This window comes from Grampus griseus, assembly GCF_964374135.1.
Source record: "Grampus griseus genome assembly, chromosome: 2".
NCBI classification, from domain to species: Eukaryota; Metazoa; Chordata; class Mammalia; order Artiodactyla; family Delphinidae; genus Grampus; species Grampus griseus.
In genome coordinates, this window is record NC_139018.1 from 108,702,326 (window position 1) to 108,729,868 (window position 27,543).

Here is a 27,543-nt window from a genome sequence, read left to right on the forward strand (position 1 = left end):
GTTAAAATAAACCAATACATCCACACATGATGAACAATGCAACCGTAAAAATGAATGAGGGACAACACTATGTGATGATATGGAATGCTCTTCAGCATATAGTGTTAAGTGAAAAAAGCAAGGAACAGTTAAGTGTTTATAGCATGTTACCTTTTGAGTAAGAAGACAAGGAGGTATTAAGAACACACAAACACACACATACTTTTTAAAACACATTAAAAAAAAGCACATTAAAAAAAGCAACAATGAAAGGATAAATCAAAATGAATAAAAATGGCTACCTCTAGGGACAGTAACAAACCAAGATTAAGGGATGAGGATGGAAGAAGCTAGACTTCTCTGAAAGTGCCTTGGTTCTGTATTGTTTTGAGCCATGCAAATCTTTTACAAAATTAAACATAAAGGAGAAAAAGTAAAGGTACCACAAATCAAATGCAGTATGACCGAGCTGTTTGGACAAACCTTCTAAGGAGGAAGAACCTTCCAGGCTTGTTCTGCTGAAATCAATTCCCTTAGTCCCTGCAGTGGCACTGCTTTCCTGGCAAGAAGTGGCTCCTTCCAACTCGTGGCAGACATCTTCATCTGTTAAAGAGGTAGATTCAGAATCCTGGGCTCCCACTGAAGAAAGACTGGTACGATCAGAACTTTGATCCTAAGGACATAATTATAAGCTTAATTTCCTTCATATTTAAAGTTAGTTATTTAAAAGTTCACTTCAAAGGCAGAGGAAACGCCTAATTACTCAGATGATCAGTTAATTAACATTACAACTTCTAGTGGAAAAAAAACCCCAACCAATTTTACAAGGGCATACTGGACAAACATGAGCTGGAGATCAATTTTTAAGACAGCATTTCTTAGTTAGATCAAAGCAGATACCTGTTAGTTAGATAACTGCTAACTTTAAGTCTTTGTTTATTGTTAATTTTCTTCCCTGCAAATCCCAGCCCAGGATGATACCATTAGAAAATTACAGTTTAATCTCTTTTAATTTCATTTATGTTTACATTTTATTCTTTTCCATAACAATCCAGGTTTCAAAGACATGTATTTCTAGTTTTCATTTTTGAGAACACCGAAGTAGAAGTATTTTTTCCTGGTTACACCAGTAATATGTAAGAAAATTTGATAGACTTTTGTATGAAGAAAAAAATTTTTTTTAATAACTGTAATTCCACTGCCCAGATAATACACAGGTGTGTGTGTGTATGTGTTACTGAGTTACTTTTAATATTACTTGAAAATTTTTATTGGCTTTTTGGCTATATCTCATTGTGTTTTTTATTTAGTGGGTGCTCTAGGGATTGCAATACATATACCTAATCATTTACAGTTGACTTAAAATTAGTATTGTACCACTTCATATATAATAATATACCGATAACGAATGTCAGTGGGGTGAGTCTCTTAATCACTATGAAACCTCTACACATACTGAAAACCCCATGAGATAACGTTCAAATTTTTGTTTTGTCCAACTGCAAGTATTTTAAGGAATTTAAAAAGGTTTTAAGGGACTTCCCTGGTGGTGCAATGGTTAAGAATCCGCCTGCCAGAGCAGGGGACGTGGGTTCGAGCCCTGGTCCAGGATGATCCCACATGCTATGGAGCAACTAAGCCCATGCGCCACAACTACTGAGCCTGTGCTCTAGAGCCCGAGAGCCACAACTACTGAAGCCTGTGTGCCTAGAGCCCATGCTCTGCAACAAGAGAAGCCACCGCAATGAGAAGCCCACGCACCACAACGAAGAGTAGCCCCCACTCGCTGCAACTAGAGAAAGCCCCCGTGCAGCAATGAAGACCCAATGCAGCCAAAAATAAATAAATTTTAAAAAAAAGAATATATATGTGTATATAGCTGAATCACTGTGCTGTATACCTGAAACTAACACGACACTGTAAATCAACCATACTTCAATAAAAATTTTAAAAAAAAAGGTTTTAAAAAAGGGGTCTTATAGAGATTGGTTCAAGATGACGGAGTAGAAGGACATGCTCTCACTCCCTCCTGCGAGAACACCGGAATCACAACTAACGGCTGAACAATCACTGACAGAAAGACACTGGAAATCACCAAAAAAAGATATCCCACAATCAAAGACAAAGAAGAAGCCACAACGAGACGGTAGGAGGGGCACAATCACAATAAAGTCAAATCCCATAACTGCTGGGTGGGTGACTAACAAACTGGAGAACACTTATACCACAGAAGTTCACCCGCTAGAGTGAAGGTTCTGAGCCCCACGTCAGGCTTCCCAACCTGGGGGTCCAGCAACGGGAGGAGGAATTCCTAGAGAAACAGACTTTGAAGGCTAGTGGGATTTGACTGTAGGAATTCGACAGGACTTGGGGAAACAGAGACTCCACTCTTGGAGGGCACACACAAAGTAGTGTGTGCATCGGGACCCAAGGGAAGGAGCAGTGACCCCAAATAAGACTGAACCAGACCTACCTGCTAGTGTTGGAGGGGCTCCTGCAGAGGTGGGGGGGTGGCTCTGTCTCACTGTGAGGACAAGGACACTGGCAGCAGAAGTCCTGGGAAGTACTCCTTGACGTGAGCCCTCCCAGAGTCAGCGATTAGCATCACCAAAGAGACTGGGTAGGCTCCAGTGTTGGGTTGCCTCAGGCCAAAGAACCAACAGGGAGGGAACCCCGCCCCACCCATCAACAGTCAAGTGGATTAAAGTTTTACTGAGCTCTGCCCACCGGAGCAACAGTCAGCTCTACCCACCACCAGTCCCTCCCATCAGGAAACTTACACAAGCCTCTTAGATAGCCTCATCCACCAGAGGGCAGACAGCTGAAGCCAAGAAAAACTACAATCCTGCAGCCTGTGGAACAAAAACCACATTCACAGAAAGACAGACAAGACGAAAAGGCAGAGGGAACAAGATAAAACCCCAGAAAAACAACTAAATGAGGTGGACATAGGCAACCTTCCAGAAAAAGAATTCAGAATTATGATAGGATGATCCAGGATACCGGAAAAAGAATGGAAGCAAAGATCGAGAAGATGCAAGAAATGTTTAACAAAGACCTAGAAGAATTAAAGAACAGAGATGAACCATACAATAACTGAAATGAAAACTACACTAGAAGGAATCAATAGCAGAATAACTAAGGCAGAAGAACGGATAAGCGACCTGGAAGACAGGATGGTGAAATTCACTGCTGTGGAAGAGAATAAAGAAAAAAAGAATGAAAAGAAATGAAGACAGCCTAAGAGACCTCTGGGACAACATTAAATGCAACAACATTCACATTATAGGGGTCCCAGAAAGAGAACAGAGAGAGAAAGGACCCAAGAAAATATTTGAAGAGATTATAGTCGAAAACTTCCCTAACATGGGAAAGGAAATAGCCACCCAAGTCCAGGAAGTGCAGAGAGTCCCATACAGGATAAACCCAAGGAGAAACACGCCGAGACACATAGTAATCAAATTGGCAAAAATTAAAGACAAAGAAAAATTATTGAAAGCAGCAAGGGAAAAACGACAAATAACATACAAGGGAACTCCCATAAGGTTAACAGCTGATTTCTCAGCAGAAACTCTACAAGCCAGAAGGGAGTGGCATGATATACTTAAAGTGATGAAAGGGAAGAAGCTACAACCAAGATTACTCTACCCGGCAAGGATCTCATTCAGATTCAACAGAGAAATCAAAAGCTTTACAGACAAGCAAAAGCTAAGAGAATTCAGCACCACCAAACGAGCTCTACAACAAATGCTAAAGGAACTTCTCTAAGTGGGAAACAGAAGAAAAGGACCTACAAAAACAAACCCAAAACAATTAAGAAAATGCTCATAGGAACATACATACAATTATCGATAATTACCTTAAACGTGAATGGATTAAATGCTCCAACCAAAAGACACAGACTTGCTGAATGGATACAAAAACAAGACCCATATATATGCTGTCTACAAGAGACCCACTTCAGCCCTAGGGACACATACAGACTGAAAGTGAGGGGATGGAAAAAGATATTCCATGCAAATGGAAATCAAAAGAAAGCTGGAGTAGCTATACTCATATCAGATAAAATAGACTTTAAAATAAAGAATGTTACAAGAGACAAGGAAGGACACTACATTATGATCAAGGGATCAATCCAAGAAAAAGATGTAACAATTATAAATATATATGCACACAACATAGGAGCACCTCAATACATAAGGCAACTGCTAACAGCTATAAAAGAGGAAATCGACAGTAACACAATAATAGTGGGGGACTTTAATGCCTCACTTAAACCAATCGACAGATCATCCAAACAGAAAATTAATAAGGAAACAGAAGCTTTAAATGACACAATAGACCAGACAGATTTAATTGATATTTATAGGACATTCCATCCAAAAACAGCAGATTACACTTTCTTCTCAAGGGCAAACAGAACATTCTCCAGGATGGATCATAACTTGGGTCACAAATCAAGCCTCAGTAAATTTAAGAAAACTGAAATCATATCAAGCATCTTTTCTGACCATGATGCTATGAGATTAGAAATCAATTACAGGGAAAAAAACGTAAAAAACACAAACACATGGAGGCTAAACAATACGTTACTAAATAACCAAGAGATCACTGAAGAAATCAAAGAGGAAATCAAAAAATACCGAGAGACAAATGCCAATGAAAACATGATGATCCAAAAACCTATGCGATGCAGCAAAAGCAGTTCTAAGAGGGAAGTTTATACCTATACAAGCGTACCTCAAGAAAAATCTCAAATAAACAATCTAACCTTACACCTAAAGGAACTAGAGAAAGAAGAACAAAGAAAACTCAAAGTTAGCAGAAGGAAAGAAATCATAAAAATCAGAGCAGAAATAAATGAAATAGAAACAAAGAAAACAATAGCAAAGATCAATAAAACTAAAAGCTGGTTCTCTGAGAAGATAAACAAAATTGGTAAACCATTAGCCAGACTCATTAAGAAAAAGAGGGAGAGGATTCAAATCAATAAAATTAGAAGTGAAAAAGGAGAAGTTACAACAGACACCGCAGAAATACAAAGCATCCTAAGAAACTACTACAAGCAACTCTATGCCAATGATATGCACAACCTGGAAGAAATGGACAAATTCTTAGAAAGGTATAACCTTCCAAGACTGAACCAGGAGGAAACAAAATATGAACAGACCAATCACAAGTAATGAAATTGAAACTATGATTAAAAATCTTCCAACAAACAAAAGTCCAGGACCAGATGGCTTCACAGGTGAATTCTATCAAACATTTAGAGAAGAGCTAACACCCATCCTTCTCAAACTCTTCCAAAAATTTGCAGAGGAAGGAACACTCCCAAACTCATTCTATGAGGCCACCATCACCCATACCAAAACCAGACAAAGATACTACAAAAACAGAAAATTACAGAATATCACTGATGAATATAGATGCAAAAATCCTCAACAAAATACTAGCAAACAGAATCCAACAACACATTAAAAGGATCATACACCATGATCAAGTGGGATTTATCCCAGGGATGCAAGGATTCTTCAATATACGGAAATCAATCAATGTGATACACCATATTAACAGATTGAAGAATAAAAACCATATGATCATCTCAATAGATGCAGAAAAAGCTTTTGACAAAATTCAACACCGCTGGATAAAAAAACCCTCCAGAAAGTGGGCATAGAGGAAACCTACCTCAGCATAATAAAGGCCATATATGACAAACCCACAGCAAGCATCATTCTCAATGGTGAAAAACTGAAAGCATTTCCTCTAAGATCAGGAACAAGACAAGGATGTCCACTCTCACCCTTACTATTCAACATAGTTTTGGAAGTCCTAGCCATGGCAATCAGAGAAGAAAAAGAAATAAAAGGAATACAAATTGGAAAAGAAGAAGTAAAACTGTCACTGTTTGCAGATGACATGATACTATACATAGAGAATCCTAAAGATGCCACCAGACAACTACTAGAGCTAATCAATGAATTTGGTAAAGTTTCAGGATACAAAATTAATGCACAGAAATCTCTTGCATTCCTATATATTAATGATGAAAAATCTGAAAGAGAAATTGAGGAAACACTTCCATTTACCACTGCAACAAAAAGAATAAAATATCTAGGAATAAACCTACCTAGGGAGACCAAAGACCTGTATGCAGAAAACTGTAAGATACTGACGGAAGAAATTAAAGATGATACCAACAGATGGAGAGATATACCATGTTCTTGGATTGGAAGAATCAATATTGTGAAAATGACTATACTACCTAAAGCAATCTACAGATTCAGTGCAATCCCTATCAAATTACCAATGGCATTTTTTACAGAACTAGAACAAAAAATCTTAAAATTTGTATGGAGACAGAATAGCCAAAGCAGTCTTGAGGGCAAAAAGTGGAGCTGGAGGAATCAGACTGCCTGACTTCAGACTATAATACAAAGCTACAGTCATCAAGACAATATGGTACTGGCACAAAAACAGAAATATAGATCAACCCACACACCTATGGTCAACTAATCTATGACAAAGGAGGCAAGGATATAAAATGGAGACAAGACAGTGTCTTCAACAAGTGGTGTTGGGAAAACTGGACAGCTACATTTAAAAGAATGAAATTAGGGCTTCCCTGGTGGTGCAGTGGTTTAGAGTCCGCCTGCCGATGCAGCGGACATGGGTTTGTGCCCCAGTCCAGGAAGATCCCACATGCTGTGGAGTGACTAGGCCCGTGAGGCATGGCCACTGAGCCTGCGCGTCCGGAGCCTTTGCTCCGCAACGGGAGAGGCCACAACAGTGAGAAGCCCACGTACGGCAAAAAAAAAAAAAAAAAAAAAAAAAAAAAAGAATGAAATTAGAACACTCCCTAACACCATACACAAATATAAACTCAAAATAGATTAGAGACCTAAATGTAAGATTGGACACTATAAAACTCAGAGGAAAACATAGGAAGAACACTCTTTGACATAAATCACAGCAAGATCTTTTTTGATCCACCTCCTAGAGTAATGGAAATAAAAACAAAAATAAACAAATGGGACCTAATGAAACTTAAAAGCTTTTGCACAGCAAAGGAAACCATAAACAAGATGAAAAGACAACCCTCAGAATGGGAGAAAATATCTGCAAACGAATCAAGGGACAAAGGATTGATCTCTAAAATATATAAACAGCTCATGCAGCTCAATATTAATAAAACAAACAAACCAATCCAAAAATGGGCAGAAGACCTAAATAGACATTTCTCCAAAGAAGACATACAGATGTCCAAGAAGCACATCAAAAGCTGCTCAACATCACTAATTATTAGAGAAATGCTAATCAAAACTACAATGAGGTATCACCTCACACCAGTCAGAATGGGCATCATCAGAAAATCTACAAACAACAGATGCTGGAGAGGGTGTGGAAAAAAGGGAACCCTCTTGCACTGTTGGTGGGAATGTAAATTGATACAGCCACTATGGAGAACAGTATGGAAGTTCCTTAAAAAACTAAAAATAGAATTACCATATGACCCAGCAATCCCACTACTGGGCATATACCCAGAGAAAACCATAATTCAAAAAGACACATGTACCCCAATGTTCATTGCAGCACTATTTACAATAGCCAGGTCATGGAAGCAACCTAAATGCCCATCAACAGACGAATGGATAAAGAAGATATGGTACATATATACAATGAAATATTACTCAGCATAAAAGGGAACGAAATTGGGTCATTTGTAGAGACGTGGATGGATCTAGAGACTGTCATACAAAGTGAAGTAAGTCAGAAAGAGGAAAAACAAATATCGTACATTAACGTATATATGTGGAACCTAGAAAAATGGTACAGATGAACTGGTTTGCAGGGGAGAAATTGAGAGACAGATGTAGAGAACAAACGTATGGACACCAAGGCAGGAAAGCGGCTGGGAGTGGGATGAATTGGGAGATTGGGATTGCCATGTATACACTGATGTGTATAAAATGGATGACTAATAAGAACCTGCTGTATTAAAAAAAAAAGGGGGGGGGTCTTTCATATTAACCTGATATTTACCATCTATTTTGCTCTTTCTTCATTTCCAAAGACCCAGATTTCTTTGTGGTATAATTTTTCCTCAGCCTGAAGAACTTCCTTTAGTGTATTTTATACAGCAGGTCTGCTAGTCATGAATTCTTTTCCTTTATCTGAAAATGTTTTTATTTCACCTTCACCCCCTAAAGAATATTTTCACTGGATATGGAATTCTGGGTTGACAGGCCTTTTCTTCAACAGGTTAAAAGTGTTGTTCCACTGTATTCTTCCCTCCACAGATTATGATGAAAACAAGTGGCCATTCAAATCCTTATTCCTCTGTAGGTAATGTGTCATTTTTGTTTAGTAGCATTCAAGATACTATTCTTTTTTTTTTCTAGCAGTTATTTTTCATTAGAAATGGATATCTTTGGTTATTAACAGTTTGCTTTTATGTATATATAGGTGTTGTTTTCTTTGAGTTTATCCTGTCTATAGTTTACTGAGTATCTGCAAATCTAAATCTTTTACTGAATTTGGGAAATTTTATCCATTATTTCTTCAAATATTTTTCCTACCATAATCTCTTTCTCCAATTCTTTTGGAATCCCAATTTTATGTTATACATTTTGATATTGTCCCACAAGTCTCTGAGGCTCTGTTCATTTTTATAAAGTCTCTCTCTGTTCTTCCAACAGCATAATTTCTGTTACTCAATCTTTAAGTTCAATGACTCTCCTTTGTCATCTCCATTCTGCTACTGAACCCATCCAATAAGTTTATTTCAGAGTGTATTTTTTATGATAAAATTTTTTGACAAATAATTTTTCTGGTTAAGAGTTCCTTTCTTTTCTTATTTGAAATGTGTTTTTTCTTTACTTCAGGGAATCTAGTTATAATAGCTGCTTTAAAGTTTCCATCTGATAATTCCAACATCTGGGTTATCTCAGGGTTGTCTTTCCCTTGAGAATTAGTCACATTTTCCTGGTTCAAGTAATTTTGGATTTTATTTTGGACACCATGAATGTTATGCTGTGTAGTCTGGGTACTTTTATAATCTCTTGGAGAATGTTGAGCTATTGTATTAGCAGGCAGTCAACTAAGTTATGTTCAGATTGTAATTTGTGTTTTGATTTTTGTAGGTGGTGATTTAATCCCCAGTTTAATTCTCTAAGCCTTGTCCATGCTGGTCTGCATCTATCCCATGTATGTGTAGCTCAAGGGTGAGGCTCAGACTTGTGTGGGCCACACACAGAATTAGGAATCCTTCTTTCACAGATTCCCCTCATACTCTCCAGCCCACAGAGGCTCCCTTCTCTGGTTCCTCTGTCCAGGAAATATGGGGATTCACTTGAAGTTTTAGCTGCCAGGGATGCCATGCCACACTGTGACTGGGACCTGCTCTTGGAGCAAAAATGTATGAGAAAGAAAATGGGAAAATTTCCCCACAATCTGCTGCTTTTATTTTTCAGAATCTTAGATAGTTTTTTTTGTATTTTGTTTGGAGTTTTTAGTTGTAAATCAGTGGGAGGGACAGGCTTTAGTAGTCTTATGTTACCACAGTGGAACTAAAGCTCTCACCCAAATTTTTAAAGAGTATTTTTGCTGGGTACAGAAAAACAGGTTGGCAGTCATTTTCTTTCAGTACTCTAAAGATGTCTTTCCAGTGTCTTTTGACATCAAATTTTCTATTCAGAAGACAACTGTCAGCTTTCTTACTGCTGCTCTTTTGAAGGTAATAGCTCTCTCTTCTTTGGCTCCTTTTTGGATTTTCTCTTTGTATTTCATTTTCATCTATTTTAACATAAGATGTCTAAGTATAGGGTGTTTTTTTGGTTTTTTTGCATTTATTCTGCTTGACATTTGTAGATCTTCTAAATATGTGAGTGACATCTTTAATCACTTTTGGAAAATTCTTGGCAATTAGCTTTTTAAATGTTCCTTCTACCCCTTTTTTTCTTCTTCTTCTGGAACTAAATTACATCAATGTTAGGCATTTTCACTAAACCCCACATTTTTTCCTGTATTTTCCAATGTTTTTTCCCTGTCTGTATTTCAGTGTGATATTTTCTACTAACTTCCCAACTAGTTTACTAATCTTTCTTCTCCTGTTGTTTTTTTTTTTTTTTTTTGTCTTTTAAATCTAACTACAGCTTTCTTAATTTCGCATCTTTTTCAGTTCTAGAATTTACACTGGTTCTTTTCAAAAGATAATTACCTGGTGAAATTTTGCATGTTTCTAGCTTTTTTTTCTCACCCTTTTCTCTATTTTCTTGGACATATTTTAATTACTTTAAAGTATCTTGCTAATTCAAATATTTAGATCACCTGAAGGTCTGTTTCCTCCATCTGTTTTTCTTTTGTTTTTAATTATGGTCCTTGTCTCTCAGTACAGCTTTCTTTTTTTTTTTTAATATTTATTTATTTGGCTGCACTGGTCTTAGTTGCAGCACTTGGGATCTTCGCTGCAGTGTGCGGGATCTTTAGTTGTGGTGTGTGGGATCTTTAGTTGCAGCATGCAGGCTCTTAGTTGAGGCACGCAGGATCTAGTTCCCTGACCAGGGATGGAACCCGGGCCCCCTGCACTGGGAGTGTGGAGTCTTAACCATTGGATCACCAAGGAAGTCCCTCAGTATAGCTATTTTTAATTCAGTAATAGAATATAAAAAATTATATATAAAAAACTGTAAGGACTCCAGTTGATGTTCTGGTCCTCTGGAAAGGACACACTTTTTCCTTGTTAGAGTAAAGGCTGATTAGTTTAATCTAATCACAGACTGAGCTGAGTCCAGCCTAGGTTGCAGTTTTGGTCAGGTTCAGTCTACCTCTGTTTTGCCAATGCTCCTAAGGCATGGCTCTGCAGGAATTTGAACTAAGGGCCTGGTGTGTACACCAAAGCTTCCCTGCCCTCACTTTCGCCAGCTCCCAGCAGCTTATGAACTAAGCTATTGTATTCCCAGCACCACGAAACTGCTGAGAACTCTTAATTATCAGAGACATTCTGCTTATGTTTTCAGACTAATGTTTCATGCAGTATCAGTATTTGGAAAATGTCCTGAAGGAAAAAAGTTGTGTATCTGAGAACCGTCCAGTCTCTATTTTTGTCTCTCCAGCTCTACAAGATCCCAAAAGTCCTGCTGGCACCCTCACCTCTCCACAGTCCTCTGATAAGGCAAAGCCTGGATTTGCAACCTCTTGCTCTGTGCTCAGAATAAGCAAATGCCCTCAAGGAAAAAGTAGCTATAAAACTTCAGCTCATCTCTGCAATTCTCCTCTCTCTAGAATCTTGCCCCTCTACTTTCTAGTTGTTTCAGCAGTTCTCTGATGACTTTAAACAAATACTTTCCATATTTCATCTAGCTTTTTTCTTTGGGAGGTATGCAGGTGTATCACAAGGTACTCCATCCTAACCAGAAAGAGAAATCCTGTGCCTGGCTGGTAATTTTTGAAGGCAATAAATAATGAAGCTCAGTAAGCATTTTCATATGACTCTAATTTTTACTCCAGCTACAGATCACTTTCTTTCAAAACTGAACTAAAAATATAACCTTAGTTAGTGGATTCTTTCCTTTCGAAGTTATTGTTCAAGTCCAAATTCTGATACTTACAAACCTTACGCATCCCAAGAGTCCTTTCTGTAAAGCTGTATTTTAGGAGAATGGTAAAAACAGACATCTTTGCAAGTAAGATACTTTTGGTGGTGGAGGAGGGTAAAAGGAAAAGTAGAAAACACTAATAAACCTACCTTGGATGATGTGGTGTACATGGTGAATCTTGAATACCATTTGCTTGCTTTCTCTGCAACTCCTTTTCCAGCAGTGAACATACTGTTTCTTAGAACATCTAGTTTAGGTACTAGTAGTGTATCTAAATTAAATGAAGGTGATGAATGGGTTAATGCATCTTGAGATTCTTCTCTAAATGGGCAAGTAGGTGAGAAGGCTGGAGAAGACCAGAGTCTATCCCTTGGTCTGTCTTCGCTTTTTGAGTAACTTTTAGATTTGGTAAGTCTCACTGGACCAGGAGAATTAGGAGGCAGGCTAGATCTTCTGCATGCCTTGACCAACGTTGGACTTTTCTTAGCGGTTACTTTATCATCACAGGCCCGTTGTAAATCAATGCTTGGTGTTCGACTTGTCAAAGGACTGCTCATGTTATTCATATACATCACAATTTCTTCAGCTAAATCCCGCCTAGCAGATGGTGTCGAAACGCTTTTGCTATCATCTTCCTCCTCTTCCTCCTCCTCTTTTTGCTGCTGTTCAGTCTCAGCAACCAAAAGAGAGAGGGGATCAAATCCTGTTGCAACATCAGTTTTTTCAAAAGGTTTTACTGAAAAGCTGCTATTCAAGCGTTGACTCCTCTTAGGATTTTGTGGAGCAATGTACCCCACTTTTGATCCATCTGTTTCATTGTCTAAGTCTTCTAAGTCAAAAATAACAGGAGAATCCACTTTATCTGCCAAACAATTAGAACCATCAAAAGGTGTATCATCATCACTAGATTCCTTCTCTATACTGTCTCTATTTGATCTTAAAGATGGCTTTCCAATATCAAGACTATTTGGTCTTGTGCTTTTTGAGATTACATTTGAAAGAATTTTTGCATCAGCTCCTAATTTTTCAACCATATCTCCAGGGTTTGCTTCCTGGTTAATTCTATTGAGCATAAGTCCCATTAGTACTCCTCCACTAAGATTTCGGTTTCTATTTCCCCAGGACATTTGCTGCTGCAAATTAGGCTCATTGTCACTTTTATGTCTTTTCCTGAAGCATCTACTGTGAATGTTTCCTGTTTCATTTGTATCCTCAAAAGATGATATTAAGAGCGGCTCAGACGAACTTTCTAAAAAACAAGAAAAGTGTTTTTAGCCACGAAAAAAGTAATATGCAAATATAAGTTGTCTGAAATATTTAAGATACTAGTAATAAAATGATAACAGCAAGCACTCATCAAGTGCCTGTGATTTCACAGATGCTATACTAGGCACTTTACTCACATTATCTACCATAATCATTCCAATATCCTTATGGGTGGAGAAAAAACTGATAGATTACCTAGACCAAAGTTACCCAGTCCTTAAGCGAGAGAACTGGGATTCAAATCAAATATGAAGGGTATGATCTGAGATATAAGGATGAACTGCTTTTTAAAACTTGTAAGATTAATATTTACCCTTGGTATATTTAACAACAATAATAATGAATTTATGTCCATTTCACTGAACGGATTAAATAACAATGGTTATACAATTGTGGTTGTGCTAGACGACCTTAAGATTCTGAGTCTTCTGCCTATAAAAACAAAACCAAAAACACTAAACCAAACCAAATAAAAGGCAGCTATGTGAGCTTTATTCATAAATAAAAATTATTTTTAAAACTCCAAATCCTTATGACTATAGATGTGGCTAAATAATTTTACCTTTGCTTTACATATTGATTCACGTTTATAACAGTCAAATGTGAATGGCCACTTGCTATTCAGAAACACTGTTCACTGCTTTTTACCAAATTACTTAGGTACCTACGCTGAAAGCAGAAATCTAGATTTTTTGATCACTTTAATTGTCCTTATGTGGGAGTCTTCTAAAGCATTAGTCTAGGTATGGTATTGTCAACTACTCTTTTTTTTTTAAATAAATTTATTTATTTATTTATTTTTGTTTGCGTTGGGTCTTTGTTGCTGCGCGTGGGCTTTCTCTAGTTGCGGTGCGCGGGCTTCTCACTGCGGTGGCTTCTCTTGTTGCGGAGCACGCGCTCTAGGCACGTGGGCTTCAGTAGTTGTGGCGCACAGGCTTAGTTGATCTGCGGCATGTGGGATCTTCCCCAACCAGGGCTCGAACCAATGTCCCCTGCATTGGCAGGTGGATTCTTAACCACTGCACCATCAGGAAAGTCCTTCAACTACTCTTTTTACATGCTTTATCCAACAGAATTAGCTCTCTATAATGAGCCAATTCCTAAATATGTGCCTTTTTTCCTATCATATGATGTATTTGGGTAACAGGATAGGAGATAAAAGGGACTACTAGAGACCATAAAAGCCTACAAACTAATACTGTTTAATAAGCATACAGCATTAACAAGGAAAACAGTAGAGCAGAGAGGTAAAGTGTCTTCTTTTTTTCTGTATCAGCTTATGATTAAGTATATAAGAAACCAAGAACATACTTTCTTCTGATATTCTGGGAAACCTGCTTAACAGGTTATATATTATCAAAGACCTGGAGCAATCTTATAATCCAAAGATGTAACTCTAGGCCTGCATTTAAATAGATGTGTTCCTTTGCAAAGTAAGAACAATGCAATGGCCTATAGACAAGTAAAGCTGGTTATCAAATTATACCAGGGGTTGGCAAACTACACTGCTGAGCCAAATCCAGCCTGTGGACTGTTTATATACAGTCTCTAATGGTTTTAACATTTTAAAAGAGCTGTAAAAATCACACACACAAAGAACAAGCAATAGAGACTTTATGTGGCCTGTAAGGCCTAAAATGTTTACACCTGGCCATTTACAGAATAGTCTGTCTGACTCTAAGTTTATATACCTGCTAAATTCCAGCAGACTAGGCTGGATGCTGCGCACCTCTAATAGAGAGGCTGCAAACTATTTAACTTCCTTGGGCCTGGTGGCTCTATGACGTAATTCTGGCAAGTGATAGTAAAGTGGTAGTTTTTGAGGGTTTCTGGGAAAACGTCTGCTTTCCTGGTAAAGGAGGTAGATGTTGCTGGCACTCCCCTTGCCCATTCTTTCTGCCTTGCACAGATAGGTGGTGCCTGAAGTTGCCAGCAGCTGTATTATAATCATGGTTAGGTTCAGAGATCTGAGGTAAAGCCCCTGAACCAACATCTTGGGCAATTGTTTACTCTTGAATTTCGTGAGAAAAGAAGCCCTCAACTTGTTTAAGCCAGTGTTAAGTCATATTTTCTGAGCCTTAAAACTGAAAGAATTCTGAGCTAATTTACTAGCCCTTTTTTTACACCTTTGAACATGCTATAATCCCTTCCTACTATACAGCCTTTACATATTGCTTCCCACTGCTTAGAATGCTCCCTTTCAATTTTTCCTTTGGAACCCCTATCCTCATTTGTTTTCTACTCACCCTTCAGATCTAAGCTCAGAAACCATATTATCAAGGAAGGCTTTCCTGACCAATGTCCCTCGAAACCCAGGACAGGTTACATATTCTCATGGCAACTTACAGCCCTTCTTTTTTTTTTTTTCCCCCTAATTTATTTATTTTTGGCTGCATTGCGTCTTTGTTGCTGTGCGTGGGCTTTCTCTAGCTGTGGCAAGCGGGGGCTACTCTTCACTGCGGTGTGCGGGCTTCTTATTGCGGTGGTTTCTCTTGTTGCGGAGCACGGGCTCTAGGTGCACGGGCTTCAGTAAATATCACACACACAAAGAACAAGCAATAGAGACTGTATGTGGCTTGTAAGGCCTAAAATGTTTACTACCTGGCCATTTACAGAATAGTCTGTCTGACTCTAAGTTTATATACCTGCTAAATTCCACTAGACTAGGCTGGATGCTGTGCATCTCTAACAGAGAGGCTGCAAACTATTTAACTTCCCTGGGCCTGGTGGCTCTATGACATAATTCTGGCAAGTGATAGTAAAGTGGTAGTTTTTGAGGGTTTCTGGGAAAACAAGCCAATTTTCTAAGGCATATAATAGGTTTCCTAGGTATGAACTAGAGTTGTTAGTTTATCCTTAAGATTTTTGACTCCTTTACCAGGAAAGTAGACGTTTTCCCAGAAACCCTCAAAAACTACCACTTTACTATCACTTGCCAGAATTATGTCATAGAGCCACCAGGGCACATGGGCTCAGTAGTTGTGGTTTCCGGGCTCTAGAGAGCAGGCTCAGTAGTTGTGGCACACGGGCTTAGCTGGTCTGCGGCATGTGGGATCTTCCCGGACCAGGGCTCGAACCCGTGTCCCCTGCATTGGCAGGCGGATTCTTAACCACTGCGCCACCAGGGAAGCCCTTACAGCCCTTCTTGCCAGTATTTAATATCAGGGTGTTTTTATATTTACTTGATTATTTGATTAATGTTTTCCCAGCCCTCCCATGTACTTCTCTTTGGAGGCAGGGACCATGTTTATTTTTGTTCTTTACTATATCCTCAGTAGCACCTGGCATATGGTAGCAGGTATAGTAGGAGCTCAAAAAATAATCGCTGAATGAATATTGTCTGCTGGGAAACAACTGCAGCCAAGAGACCAACCCAGAATATAACATAGTATAATATATTATAATATGCCATGTTACAGCTAAATGTGGTAGCTAAAGGGAAAAAGTTAAAGCACACTAAAAGCAGAATTAGGCTTAAAAAAACATTTCAGAGTATGTTTTCATATTTCAGAACATGCTTGATTTCAGAGTAAATTGTCTTGTGATTGAATTCTCAGTAATTCAATATAAATTAATCAAAATGTTAAAATTCCCAAGATAACCATGAAGTAACCATAGGATGATGATTTTATTTCAATTACCAACCAAACATTAAAACATTTCTTTGGTTATTCCACTCCCACATCTTTTAGAAGCTGTCATTTATTTATATAATGATATAAATAAAATATACATATACTGTACTGCAACACATGAAGAAACTTGAAAGGTGTTTTGAATTCTAGCAAGTACTAGTATGTAAGAAAAAAGTTACAGAAATGTAAGTATTCCTATAAATCCCACATATAGTCTTTGGTAGTAGTGATAAACCCAGAGTACTTAACAGATGGGAAAGTTTTCAAGTCAAAAATCTAGAGCAGGGGTCGTCATGGGCCAGAAAGTAAATATTTTAGGCTCTGCAGGCCATACAGTCTCTGTGGCAACTCCACAGCTCTGCCAACGTAGTGCCAAAGCAGCCATAGACAATATGTAAGTGAATGAGCTGGGTGTGTGACAATCAACCTTTGTTTATGAACACTGAACTTTCATATAATTTTCAGGTGTCACAAAATATTTTTCTTCTTTTGATTTCTTACCATTTAAAAATGTAAAAAACCATCCTTAGCTTGTGGGTCTGTACAAAAACCAGGCTGCAGGCCTGGTTTGGCCCATGGGCCACAGTTTGCCTACCCCTGAGTTAGAGGCATATCTAACTATGCTGCAGAAAAACAAACATCATTGCAGCAGCAGGGCCTTTATAGAGATATTTCAGCTTTGACAGCACAAGTCCTTCAGTGTTTGTTTAGATTACAATGATGCAGAACTGAGCTAATACAAAAAATAAAATAATGTAATTATGAAATCAGACTATTAACACTAGAAACTCTGAATCTTATGTCTGTTTATTGCCCCCCAAAACAGTCTGATGAAAAACTTGTGAGACAAGGTATTATCCCAGGTCCTAAAATGACTTTTCCATTAAGTAGCTGAGAAGTTATGGGACCTGCCAATAGTCCGACTATGCCTGAGTTTTCTCATCTTTGAAAGAGTGCTAATACCCCCTCTCACTAATATAAGCACTGCTGTAATAATACATGAAAAATAATATATAGAAAGTGCTTTGAAAAGAAAAAATATTAGGTATTGTTATTTAAACTACCTGAAGGACTATCCTTTCGCCTCTGAAAAAAACAGGAACAACACGAAGACTAAGGAACTCTATGCTTCATTTAAAAATTGGCGAGGTGTCTGGTACCCTCAGATTGATCATCTCACTTGCTCCCCACTTCCCCCTTCCCAAAACTCCCCACAGTCCAAACTCAAAAGGCAGCTTGTAGGTATGTCCCTTTACTTTGTTACAATAAAAGCTTGAACAAACTATATTATAAAATACAGAATTTAAGCTTCTAAACTATACCATGAGAGGCTGCAAAAGTATACCAAAAAACCAAAACCAAAACAAAAACCAAAACAAAAAAACGAAAAATGAAAAAATCCCTTGAGAATTAAGACTTAAAAAAAAATATTCACTAGAAATACAGATACAAGTTATTCTGCACATAACAGACGAATACCATTCAACTTACCTGTGCTTTCTCCTGATGTTTTATCAGCACTGTTATTTGCAGCACTGAGGCGAACTATACTGGAAGAACTTTGATAATTGAGCTTAGGAAGACAATCAGCACTTCCCTTTGCACTCTCGCTCTCTGACACTGTAAAGATTAAAATGCAACTGTTAAGATGAAATCTATATACATCAGAGGAGCCATAAAGAGAAGTAGCTTTTAGTTCTAAATACTTCTCCCGGAAAATACGTGATGAGAAAATACTGAACACCTCTATATCTATATTTGTCAATCACGAATAACTGATACCATTCATTCAAGTCCTCAAGGTGTGTATCAAACAACTAAGTACTGGTCACACATGAGGTCCATGCATACATTTTATATTTCTTCTTTGGTTGTGAAACACTGCTTTTGACGGGGGGAGGTAAGCAGGAAAAATATAAGTCACAGACCATTAATAAAAGCATTAAATAAAAATACTGTTAAGCCCCAGAAAAGAGCCACTGTTTGAAGAAATATATATTTCTACTACAAGAATAGTATTTGATCGGAGGGTGTTTTGCCACTAAGACTACAAACTTCACACATGAAGTACTTGTACATTGGAATATTAGGTGGTGTAGAGGGCTTTTATAATGGGAGGAAATAGGAGTAACAATGGGAAAATGAAACATAAAATTAGTACTTTTATACTTAAAGTCACTCGACTTTTCTATTAATGTAAGCTCACAGTTTTATACAATATCAACTTAGTACCTACAGGAACTAGAATCACTCCCTTTCTTATCTTCTTCTTCTTGAATGTCCTCAGTAGATGTATCCCCTCTTCTAACTTCATCCTTAGACAGTGAATTATATCCAAGGTCAGACTGGCCACCTGGAAAAAGAAAAAGACAAAAAACCCTATGCTGTTTATCATCAACTTCTTTAGTAGTAAGAAGAAATGGAATTAGAAGCAACACATTGGTGTTTAGATTTACTCATAGAAATTTTTCTGGATAACTTCCAGTTGAAAGCATTATTTTGTTAGTTCCTCCCCATCTCTATTAACGTAAGAAAGGGATGATCACAAAATAATTTATTTTTAGTTTCACAATGTAGTCAACAGTAATTACGTATGTTCACACTACTATCTGGGCTCCAAAAGACACAGACAAACCACACATTCTTTATACAAGTCCATGACCTTTCTAGGTGAAGGTCTGAGATCCAGCTAAGCAACGGAGAAGAAAAATCTGCAGGGAACTCCTAACAAAACACTCACACACAGATCACTGGAGCCAAATGTCTAAATCATCTGACCAAAAAAATGGGTTTATTTAAACTTATTGATAGGTAGTTATTCTGAAAATTCAACTGAATAATTACTGAATTGCACATGAGTACAAATACATGGGAATGAGAAAAAAAACTAGTGTTAAAGCTATTAAGAAAAGCAAACTCTGCATCAATATAAGAAAACTTCTAATACACTGTTCTGTTAAAGAGGCTCTCTGTAATTTTCAGCAAATTGTTTTCACTAGATTAGCATCAAAACATAAGGTTTTGAATTCTAGTACTCTACCTTAGGACACATGATTTTAAGTAAACCACTTAACCTTTTTGTTTGAATCTCAAGTTCCCAGATTTATAACATAAAAGGTTGTTATGATTATATGAGTATATGACTGCATTAAAAATGGTTTTATAAACTTGCAAAGAACTATCTAAAGAAATTGTATTAAGTATCATTAGGTATTTACTTTAATATCTTTGTTATAATTTTGAGTTTGGTATTTTTTCTAATCAGTTTCATCTCTATTTCCAAAGAAACTATAAATTATAAAACGTGAAGATAATCTTGATAAAATTCATGCTTTTATTATAAGGTCTGCACTGCTTTAAGATGGCCTTTTTAAAATTTTTTTATTTTTTTGCGGTATGTGGGCCTCTCACTCTTGTGGCCTCTCCTGTTGCGGAGCACAGGCTCCGGACGCGCAGGCTCAGCGGCCATGGCTCATGGGCCCAGCCGCTCCGCGGCATGTGGGATCTTCCCAGACCGGGGCACGAACCCGTGTCCCCCGCATCGGCAGGCGGATTCTTAACCACTAGCGCCACCAGGGAAGCCCCCTAAGATGGCCTTTTTAAAGGCCACAGTTAAAAACAAAAGATGGATTTCTTCATTTTTAAGAGATAATGCCTAAGGATGACTACTACAACTCTGTGATTAAATTCACAATTGCATGAACAAGAAACAAAACCAGGGCTTCCCTGGTGGCGCAGTGGTTGAGAGTCCGCCTGCCGATGCAGGGAACAAGGGTTCGTGCCCCAGTCTGGGAAGATCCCACATGCCGTGGAGCGGCTGGGCCCGTGAGCCATGGCCACTGAGCCTGCGCGTCCGGAGCCTGTGCTCCACAACGGGAGAGGCCATAACAGTGAGAGGCCCGCGTACCATGAAAAAAAAAAAAAAAGAAACAAAACCAGTCAAGGAAGAACAACATATCAAAGCACATAGCTTATATTTATTACTCTTAAAAGTATGCATAAAAGGAGACAGACCAACAATGTTAAAATTTGAAGATAGAAGCCTCCATATTTTATTATTAATGCTTAGATTTTTAAAGTTTCTGTCCATTAATAGGTAGCTCTTACACTGTATTCACAAGTCATGTCTAATTTTTATAATGTAATAATGAAATGGACAGAATTATTTAAATAATTTAGGTGTGTCCGTTTTAATAATAGAGAAAGTTTATGTACAAATCTTATATTTTAATGAAATTAAGTCATCTTTAGTGCTAGAATGTTACAAGTTTTATATATATTTAAAATTTTTCATTATAGCTTTTAATTTTAATATAGTTGAAGACTCGCAAGAAGTTGCAAAAATAATACAGTACAGAAAGTTCCTGTGTACTCTTTATCCAGCTTCCCTGAATAATATCTTACATGAAACATGGGACACTGTTAAATCTTGGAAATTGATGTTGATATGGTACTATTAACTCAGATCAGGGATCTAAGTTTCTTTTTTTAAAATCCTAACAACATTAAAAGAACTATAATAACATGTTCATAATACAAAGAAGAACTTACCCTAAGAAAATGATATGATAAAGAGACCTGTGTACTATCCAGAGTTAATTGGATTATCATGGACTAAACACTCGAATACTTTCTTAAACTTTCATTTCTATTCAAATAGAGAATGAATAAAATTGCATAGTTATAAAATACAATGTCATATGCCTACCACATAAAATTAAAAAGTGACAGTTACATATATCACTGAAAATTAAAATCTAAAAAAGACAGGCTAGCAAACCTAGTTTTTAAAATGTATTGTAATAAATGTATACATAAGCACACACAAACCTGTACTAGATCTATCATCAGAAGCATACATTTTGATTAAACCCGTATTAAAAGGTGCCTGCTCCACAGTGTGTGTCCCATGACCACTATCCATGCTGCCATGACTAACAGCATCCAGGTCACTGCCATCTGCTTAAGAACACAATTTGACAGCATTTTACTACTCACGGAGATACCAAAAATACATATTAGCTTGCTGCTCAAGTTAATAATCTACTAATACTGAACATGACAAGCGTCACATAATTAGCAAAATACAACTATAACAAAGAAACCTATTGTGAATTATTAATGAATACTAAAACAAGACCACCAAAGGTAGAAAATTTAACAGTTGCAACAAAATAAGTAAAATTTGGTGTTTTTTTAAATGGGAAGAACACTCTAATATTAGAATTTGCTTAATGGCAATAAAAACTAGAAAACATTCAATATTTTGAAACTAATTAAAATTTCTAAAAAGTGGAAATTGTAACTAGTCAATTAATTTTAAAGAAAAAGTACAACATATACATCCCTTAAAAACTTCTAATTACCTGAGAGAGTTGTTTGTGATAAATGTGCGTGTTTCTTTAAAGCTCTTTTGAACTGTGCTACTCCTAAAACAACGTTCCTCACTTTTGTCCAAAGAAAATAGCCACTACGACTCCTTGAAGGCCAGGTACTTTCCAAAACAGCCTATTCATTTGACAAAATAAAATAATTAGTAAAATAATTTTTATAAATGAACACCCACTGGCTTTAGAGTTAATCTAAAGAATAAGTAGATTGTATAATCCAAAATATCAATAGAACAAAAAAAATCTTACTTCCAATTTACAAAATATATTTTAGATACTCTAAAATAAATACCAAATAATCCCTGCATCATTTATTTCTGCCATTAAACTAAGGCTGTGAAATCACAAAAGTTATACTCTTTCTCCATTAAGTCAAAATAATTACCTTATTATAATAACCATACGTTATGGCATTGGGGTCAATACCAGCTTTCTGCATTTCAAACAGCACTCGAACTGCAAGCACTGGCTGATCATACTGTCCACAGAGCTGCATAAGAATGCGGTAGCACACCTGGAACACAGTAATTTCGAAAGTGTACAGAATCAAAATATCTATGTACATAAATCTGGAATAAAATAATGCATTTTAAAGGATAATTGTTACCTCATCAGGTGGATCCATCTTCTTTGACTGCATTTTTTTAAGCACATCATAGGCTGTTTTCAGAGCCCTGACTTTTGAATGACATACTTTCACATAAGCTGGGAGACAAATAAACCACAGCCCGTAACAGTGACGCAGTAGACACCTAGACCACATCTGAGGAATGGAAGAGTACCTCTTGGCAATTTTATGGGCTGATTTAATTTCCTAGAAAAAATGCAAGGATCTTATTAATAAATTTGCACACTTAAGCATCCTTATCTTTAACTGAAGGCTGAGCAAGTACAACTCACATGCTTTTATAATGTTTCCCTAACAAAATCTGTCTACAATTAATATATATTCAAGTCTCTGCTTTAATCTGTATTATACAATATGTAAAATAATGTTCTAGAACAAGAGAACTGGTTAATTTTTTGAAGTCAGATTACTCTAACTTTTCTTCAGAATGCTTCAGGGAGCATAAATGATCTGCTAATAGTTATATATGGGGTACTAAAGTATATTAAGGGAGGAAGAGTGTCAAATTTATTTTTGTTCTAATACTTGATTACATGAAGAATACAAAATCATCAAAGCACCTGTTTTGTTCTTCTGAACATGGGAGAAGGGCTACTAGGACTACTTGATTTTGAAGGCAATTTGCTCTTTCGGGTTTGTAGAAATCCTTCAGGTCTCTCAAATAAATTGTTCCTAAGAACTGGAAATCCATTATAGCTGTTTTTGAAAAGAAAAAAAAAAAATCTCAAGCACACATAGATGATCATACTGGTTACAAGCTAAAAAAAAATTATGACCAATAACTTATTTTAACTTATTAACTTATTTTAACTATCTTTCTCCATCAGACTATGATAATCAACAAATATTCACGCTAATGTTGCTTTTCTTACTATAATAATAAAAATGTAATAGCCAAATACAGATTCAAGTATGTATTTTAGAGGGAAAAAAGTGAAATATATTTAAATTTTGCTGAACTTGACACCAAACTCCAAAGTAACTCAAAAAAACTTTGTTAGTATTCGTGTAAATAAATAGCAAACATATCAGATAATACGGGTAAAAGGCCCACCAAATCAATACTCTTTCACACAGGACAGTTATTAATATCATTGTTTGGATTAACATATTACTGTAGAACCTTCCTCTTAAAAAATGCAAATAACATAAGTCAACCAGGACAACCTATTAACATTATCATGAATGGATTTAACTGGTTAGGTAAGCTGATTCAGGGCCTCATTTATGAGAAAGAAAATTGAAGAGGTTGGAGAAGAGGAACAAAGATTAGAATAGGCAACTCTATGAGGAGGTGGGCCTAATTTGGGTGCTAGAGCAGAGTGTTTGGGGCATTTAAAAGGTAGCAGCAGCTGGGAAAAAGACATGCTAAAACGACAGAAGAAGCCCCTGAGGAGAAAACTTATCCTACTTTAGAATATTCTTAAAGGCATATAAGTAGTTTTAATTAACTAAGAAGAAAACTAACTATAATAAAAGATAAACTATATCTATTATACATTATTATAGGAAAGTCCAGTAGAATAAGAAAATATTAGTCATGACTGAATGTTAAGTAGGAATAAAATAGCAATGAAGTTCAGGAAAACTATGTCCCCTAAGAAAATTCACTGTATGTACATGGTGTGATAATAAGACCATTCTGTGTATCTTATGGAAACTTATTGTCTTATCATTTTATACAGACAATGCAAGTATATGAGTTACCTCCTACTAACAGGATCCACTGTGCCCATTAAAGACACTTAAGGATTTTCCAATGATGGGTATGATTACACCAAAATTATATTAGTAGTCTCAAGGTAAAAAAAATGACTTAGATTCTTTAAAAAATGGGAACTTTTTAAGCTAAGTAATTTTCTTATTAAAGGACTAAATCTAAAGGTAAATTTTAAATTAAAAAGTTAAAACCAAACCACAAAAAGAAAAACAAACTATATTAGTGAAATATACCAAAAGAAGTCTTAGAAGTGTATAATGTACGAAAGAGATAAAAGAAATGAGATCTTGTTTAGAAAGAAAAAGAAGAAAGAGAAATTATGAGAAATATTTTAAATGTCTTTGAGAAAAGGCAGACTTCTAAAAATTGACATGAGCAATATATAAAAATTAAGGGTAGGAATCAGGTGGCTTATGAAGTAATCAACATTCACAAACATCTGTTACACTACTTTTTCATCTGTAAAAAGAAGAATTCAATCCAAGTTATAAATAAGGATGTCCTGAAAAATCCCTTTTCAATGAAAATAACAAAGTGTGACTTAATGAATAATAGATGTGAAATGGTTTTAGAATCTTTAAATAAGAAATTATTGGAGAATTTTAAAAATCTAAAAGGAAATGCCATTTTAATGGTATACTAGAAACTACCTCTAGTTATAACAAATGTTATATATATGTGTGTATGTATATAAATACATATCTAGATATATAGATGTATAATAAATCTACCTCTATCATAACCCTATCACTGTGCTCAGAGTTTTTCTCTTTCCCCCTAGACTTGAAAACGAGACCAGTGGATCATTCAAGTCTATACCAAGCACTTAGCACAGTACCTGAGCCAATTTCCTAAATTAACAATGACCAATCCCAATAGTTCTGAATTTTCTTGACTTTATAAAACTCATGGAAAAATTAAAAGCCTAAAAAAATCACATCATCCAAATCAAGGCCACAGATATCTACTCTAAATTAGATTTAATCCTTTTTTAAAAAATTGAAGTATAGTTGATAATCCTTTTGTAAACCAAGGTTACATTAACCAGCCTGTGTTGGGGGAGGGGATGAAAGTGAGGAAACCAGCCTTAGGGAGAAACAAAAATAAAAATTCTGTAATAAAAGTGCTGCATTTTGGTGGGGTGGGCCCTAACTTCTTAATCAACATTTATGAGAATATATACTTATGCAGATATAGAGAGCTTCTTAAGTCTATAGAATGCAAAATTATATATTTTTTCTTTTTATACCTCAAAACTTAGTAATGGATGTGGGATAAGCTTGCTTACCACCTAAAAATTAGGGATCTGTAAAGTTTGGATTTTTGAAAATACCACAGTCCTTAGAAAGCTACGTCACAGATGATGGATTGCTTCTCTCTTTCAATCTCAAACATTCTGCCTCTTGAATACCTGTACTGTAAAGGGGGTTCTTCACCATTGGGTAGATGGGGAATCTCAGGTGGTGTTACAAAAACAGTATGTTCACTTTTGAAAGATTCATCCAGTTCTATAAGTCGCACTTCACCACTCTTGTCCATATCCACCTGAAGGAGTTTAAAAAACATACATTAAAAAAATACATTCGCCAGACAAGTGTTTGTCTATAGGGGAATGGTTAAATAAAACATTTACACAACTGGATACTAAGGAACTATTTTTTTTAAAAAAAAGAATGAGCAAGTCCTCTACGTAGCACTATATAAAGCTCTCCAGGATAATTAAGTGAAAATAATAAGATTCAGGACATTGTATACTATCTTTTAAGTAAGAAAGAGGGAAAATTTTTTTAATTAAAAAAAAGAAAGAGGGAGCAATAAGAACACATATTCATTTTTTGCTTGTAGTCACATAAAGAATACTTAAAAAAAAAAAAAAAAAAGAGGGACTTCCCTGGCGTCCAGTGGTTACGACGCTGCGCTTCCACTGCAGGAGGTGCAGGTTCGATCCCTCGTCGGGAACTAAAATCCTGCATGCCATGCAGCAGCGCAGCCAAAAATAGGGGAAAAAAAAAAGTAATTATCTATTTGGCTAAGAGGAGATGAAGGGAGTGGACAAGAATGGGACAGGACCAGATTTCCCAATATATACCTTTTAATGTTATTTTTGCATAATGAAAATTTATTCAAGAAATACTATTTAAAAATATTATTATATTAACATATAATAATATTAAAACGTACGTGTGTGTGTGTTGAGAATACTGGGTTCTGTCTTTGATTTCTACTAAATATAACGAATTTCCCTAAGTTCTTCCAGCATATGTAGAAGCACATTTGAATTAAATTCTAGTCACATCAATATTTAAAGCATTTTAGTAGTACTATTTCCCCTAGATACTCTATGGTAAGGTAATAAGTCATAAAAAATAAAAACTTCATAGAATCTAAACTTCCCAAAAGGCACTCATAAACTAAAGAGCACGACATTGACATTAATTTAAACCAGATGTCAAACACAAAATGACAGATGACAAAATATAACCCACAGAACTTTTCCAGGTTAGACAGAATTAATGTCACATACCAGCCAGAAATAAATGGGAAAACAAGAATTATTAACAAGTTAAATCTTAAGATAAGGATTTAGGGCAGAGTATACCAAAAAAGGACAGGGATAGCTTTAAAGTTTTTCTAACTTTTAAGAAGAGCTGACACATTCAGAATCTTCTTATATAAATTGTTGTTTATAATTTCACAGCATTACATGCTGTAATCTCTAGTATTAAAGAATGTTTTTAATGGTGTATCCAGACATTTTAGACAACAATTAAGGCGTGTTTCAGAATTATAATTAATGACAGGAGAAAATGTTCACAAAATAATGAAAAAATCAGACTACTAAATAATATAAATGTGTGTGTGTGTATACACACACACACACAGAGTGTGATTCTAATTTTTTTAAGAGTGTGCCTATATCTGTTATATAGATATATTTCTGAGTGTGCACACTGTCTCTCATACACACAGATGCACATACACATCTGTTATCAAAATGTTACCTATGGGTGATGGTATTACTGGCAATTAATTTTCTTTATATTGTTATTTGCTTTCCAATTAAAAATAATGAATATTATTTTTATTTTCTTTCTAAAAATTACAAAAGTAATAAATGCTCAGAATAAAAATTTAAAGAAGGCAGACTATATTGCTTTTAGAATAAGCACTTATTTCAATTCTGTTGAAGGATATCTGAAAGTTAATCAGTATAAAAGAAGGTGCCTTTCTTTTTAGCCTGTCAAAAAGACTTTTTATATGGTAAAACTAGCAATGATACAACAAATATAGTAAGTTGGATAATCACAAACCCTGCTGGTACTCCAAA

General features: G+C 36.2%; 1 protein-coding gene across 6 annotated transcripts in view; it reads right to left on the reverse strand.

Annotated features, from left to right (window-relative positions):
• Positions 1-27,543, reverse strand: part of DENND4A (DENN domain containing 4A) — a 135,096-nt gene that overhangs the window by 17,022 nt on the left and 90,531 nt on the right. For 2 of the 6 annotated variants that reach the window (XM_082649666.1, XM_082649664.1), the window contains exons 15-24: positions 25,627-25,760; positions 23,056-23,191; positions 22,475-22,681; positions 22,253-22,381; positions 21,844-21,985; positions 21,308-21,436; positions 18,714-18,830; positions 17,969-18,097; positions 11,726-12,825; positions 463-652 (exon numbers count right to left, since the gene is read on the reverse strand). In XM_082649666.1, the coding sequence (XP_082505792.1) occupies positions 463-652; positions 11,726-12,825; positions 17,969-18,097; positions 18,714-18,830; positions 21,308-21,436; positions 21,844-21,985; positions 22,253-22,381; positions 22,475-22,681; positions 23,056-23,191; positions 25,627-25,760 (2,413 nt within the window). Of the gene's footprint in view, positions 1-462; positions 653-11,725; positions 12,826-17,968; positions 18,098-18,713; positions 18,831-21,307; positions 21,440-21,843; positions 21,986-22,252; positions 22,382-22,474; positions 22,682-23,055; positions 23,192-25,626; positions 25,761-27,543 lie in introns of all 6 variants that reach the window. The other 4 variants (XM_082649665.1, XM_082649663.1, XM_082649668.1 and 1 more) reach the window with 2 other exon arrangements.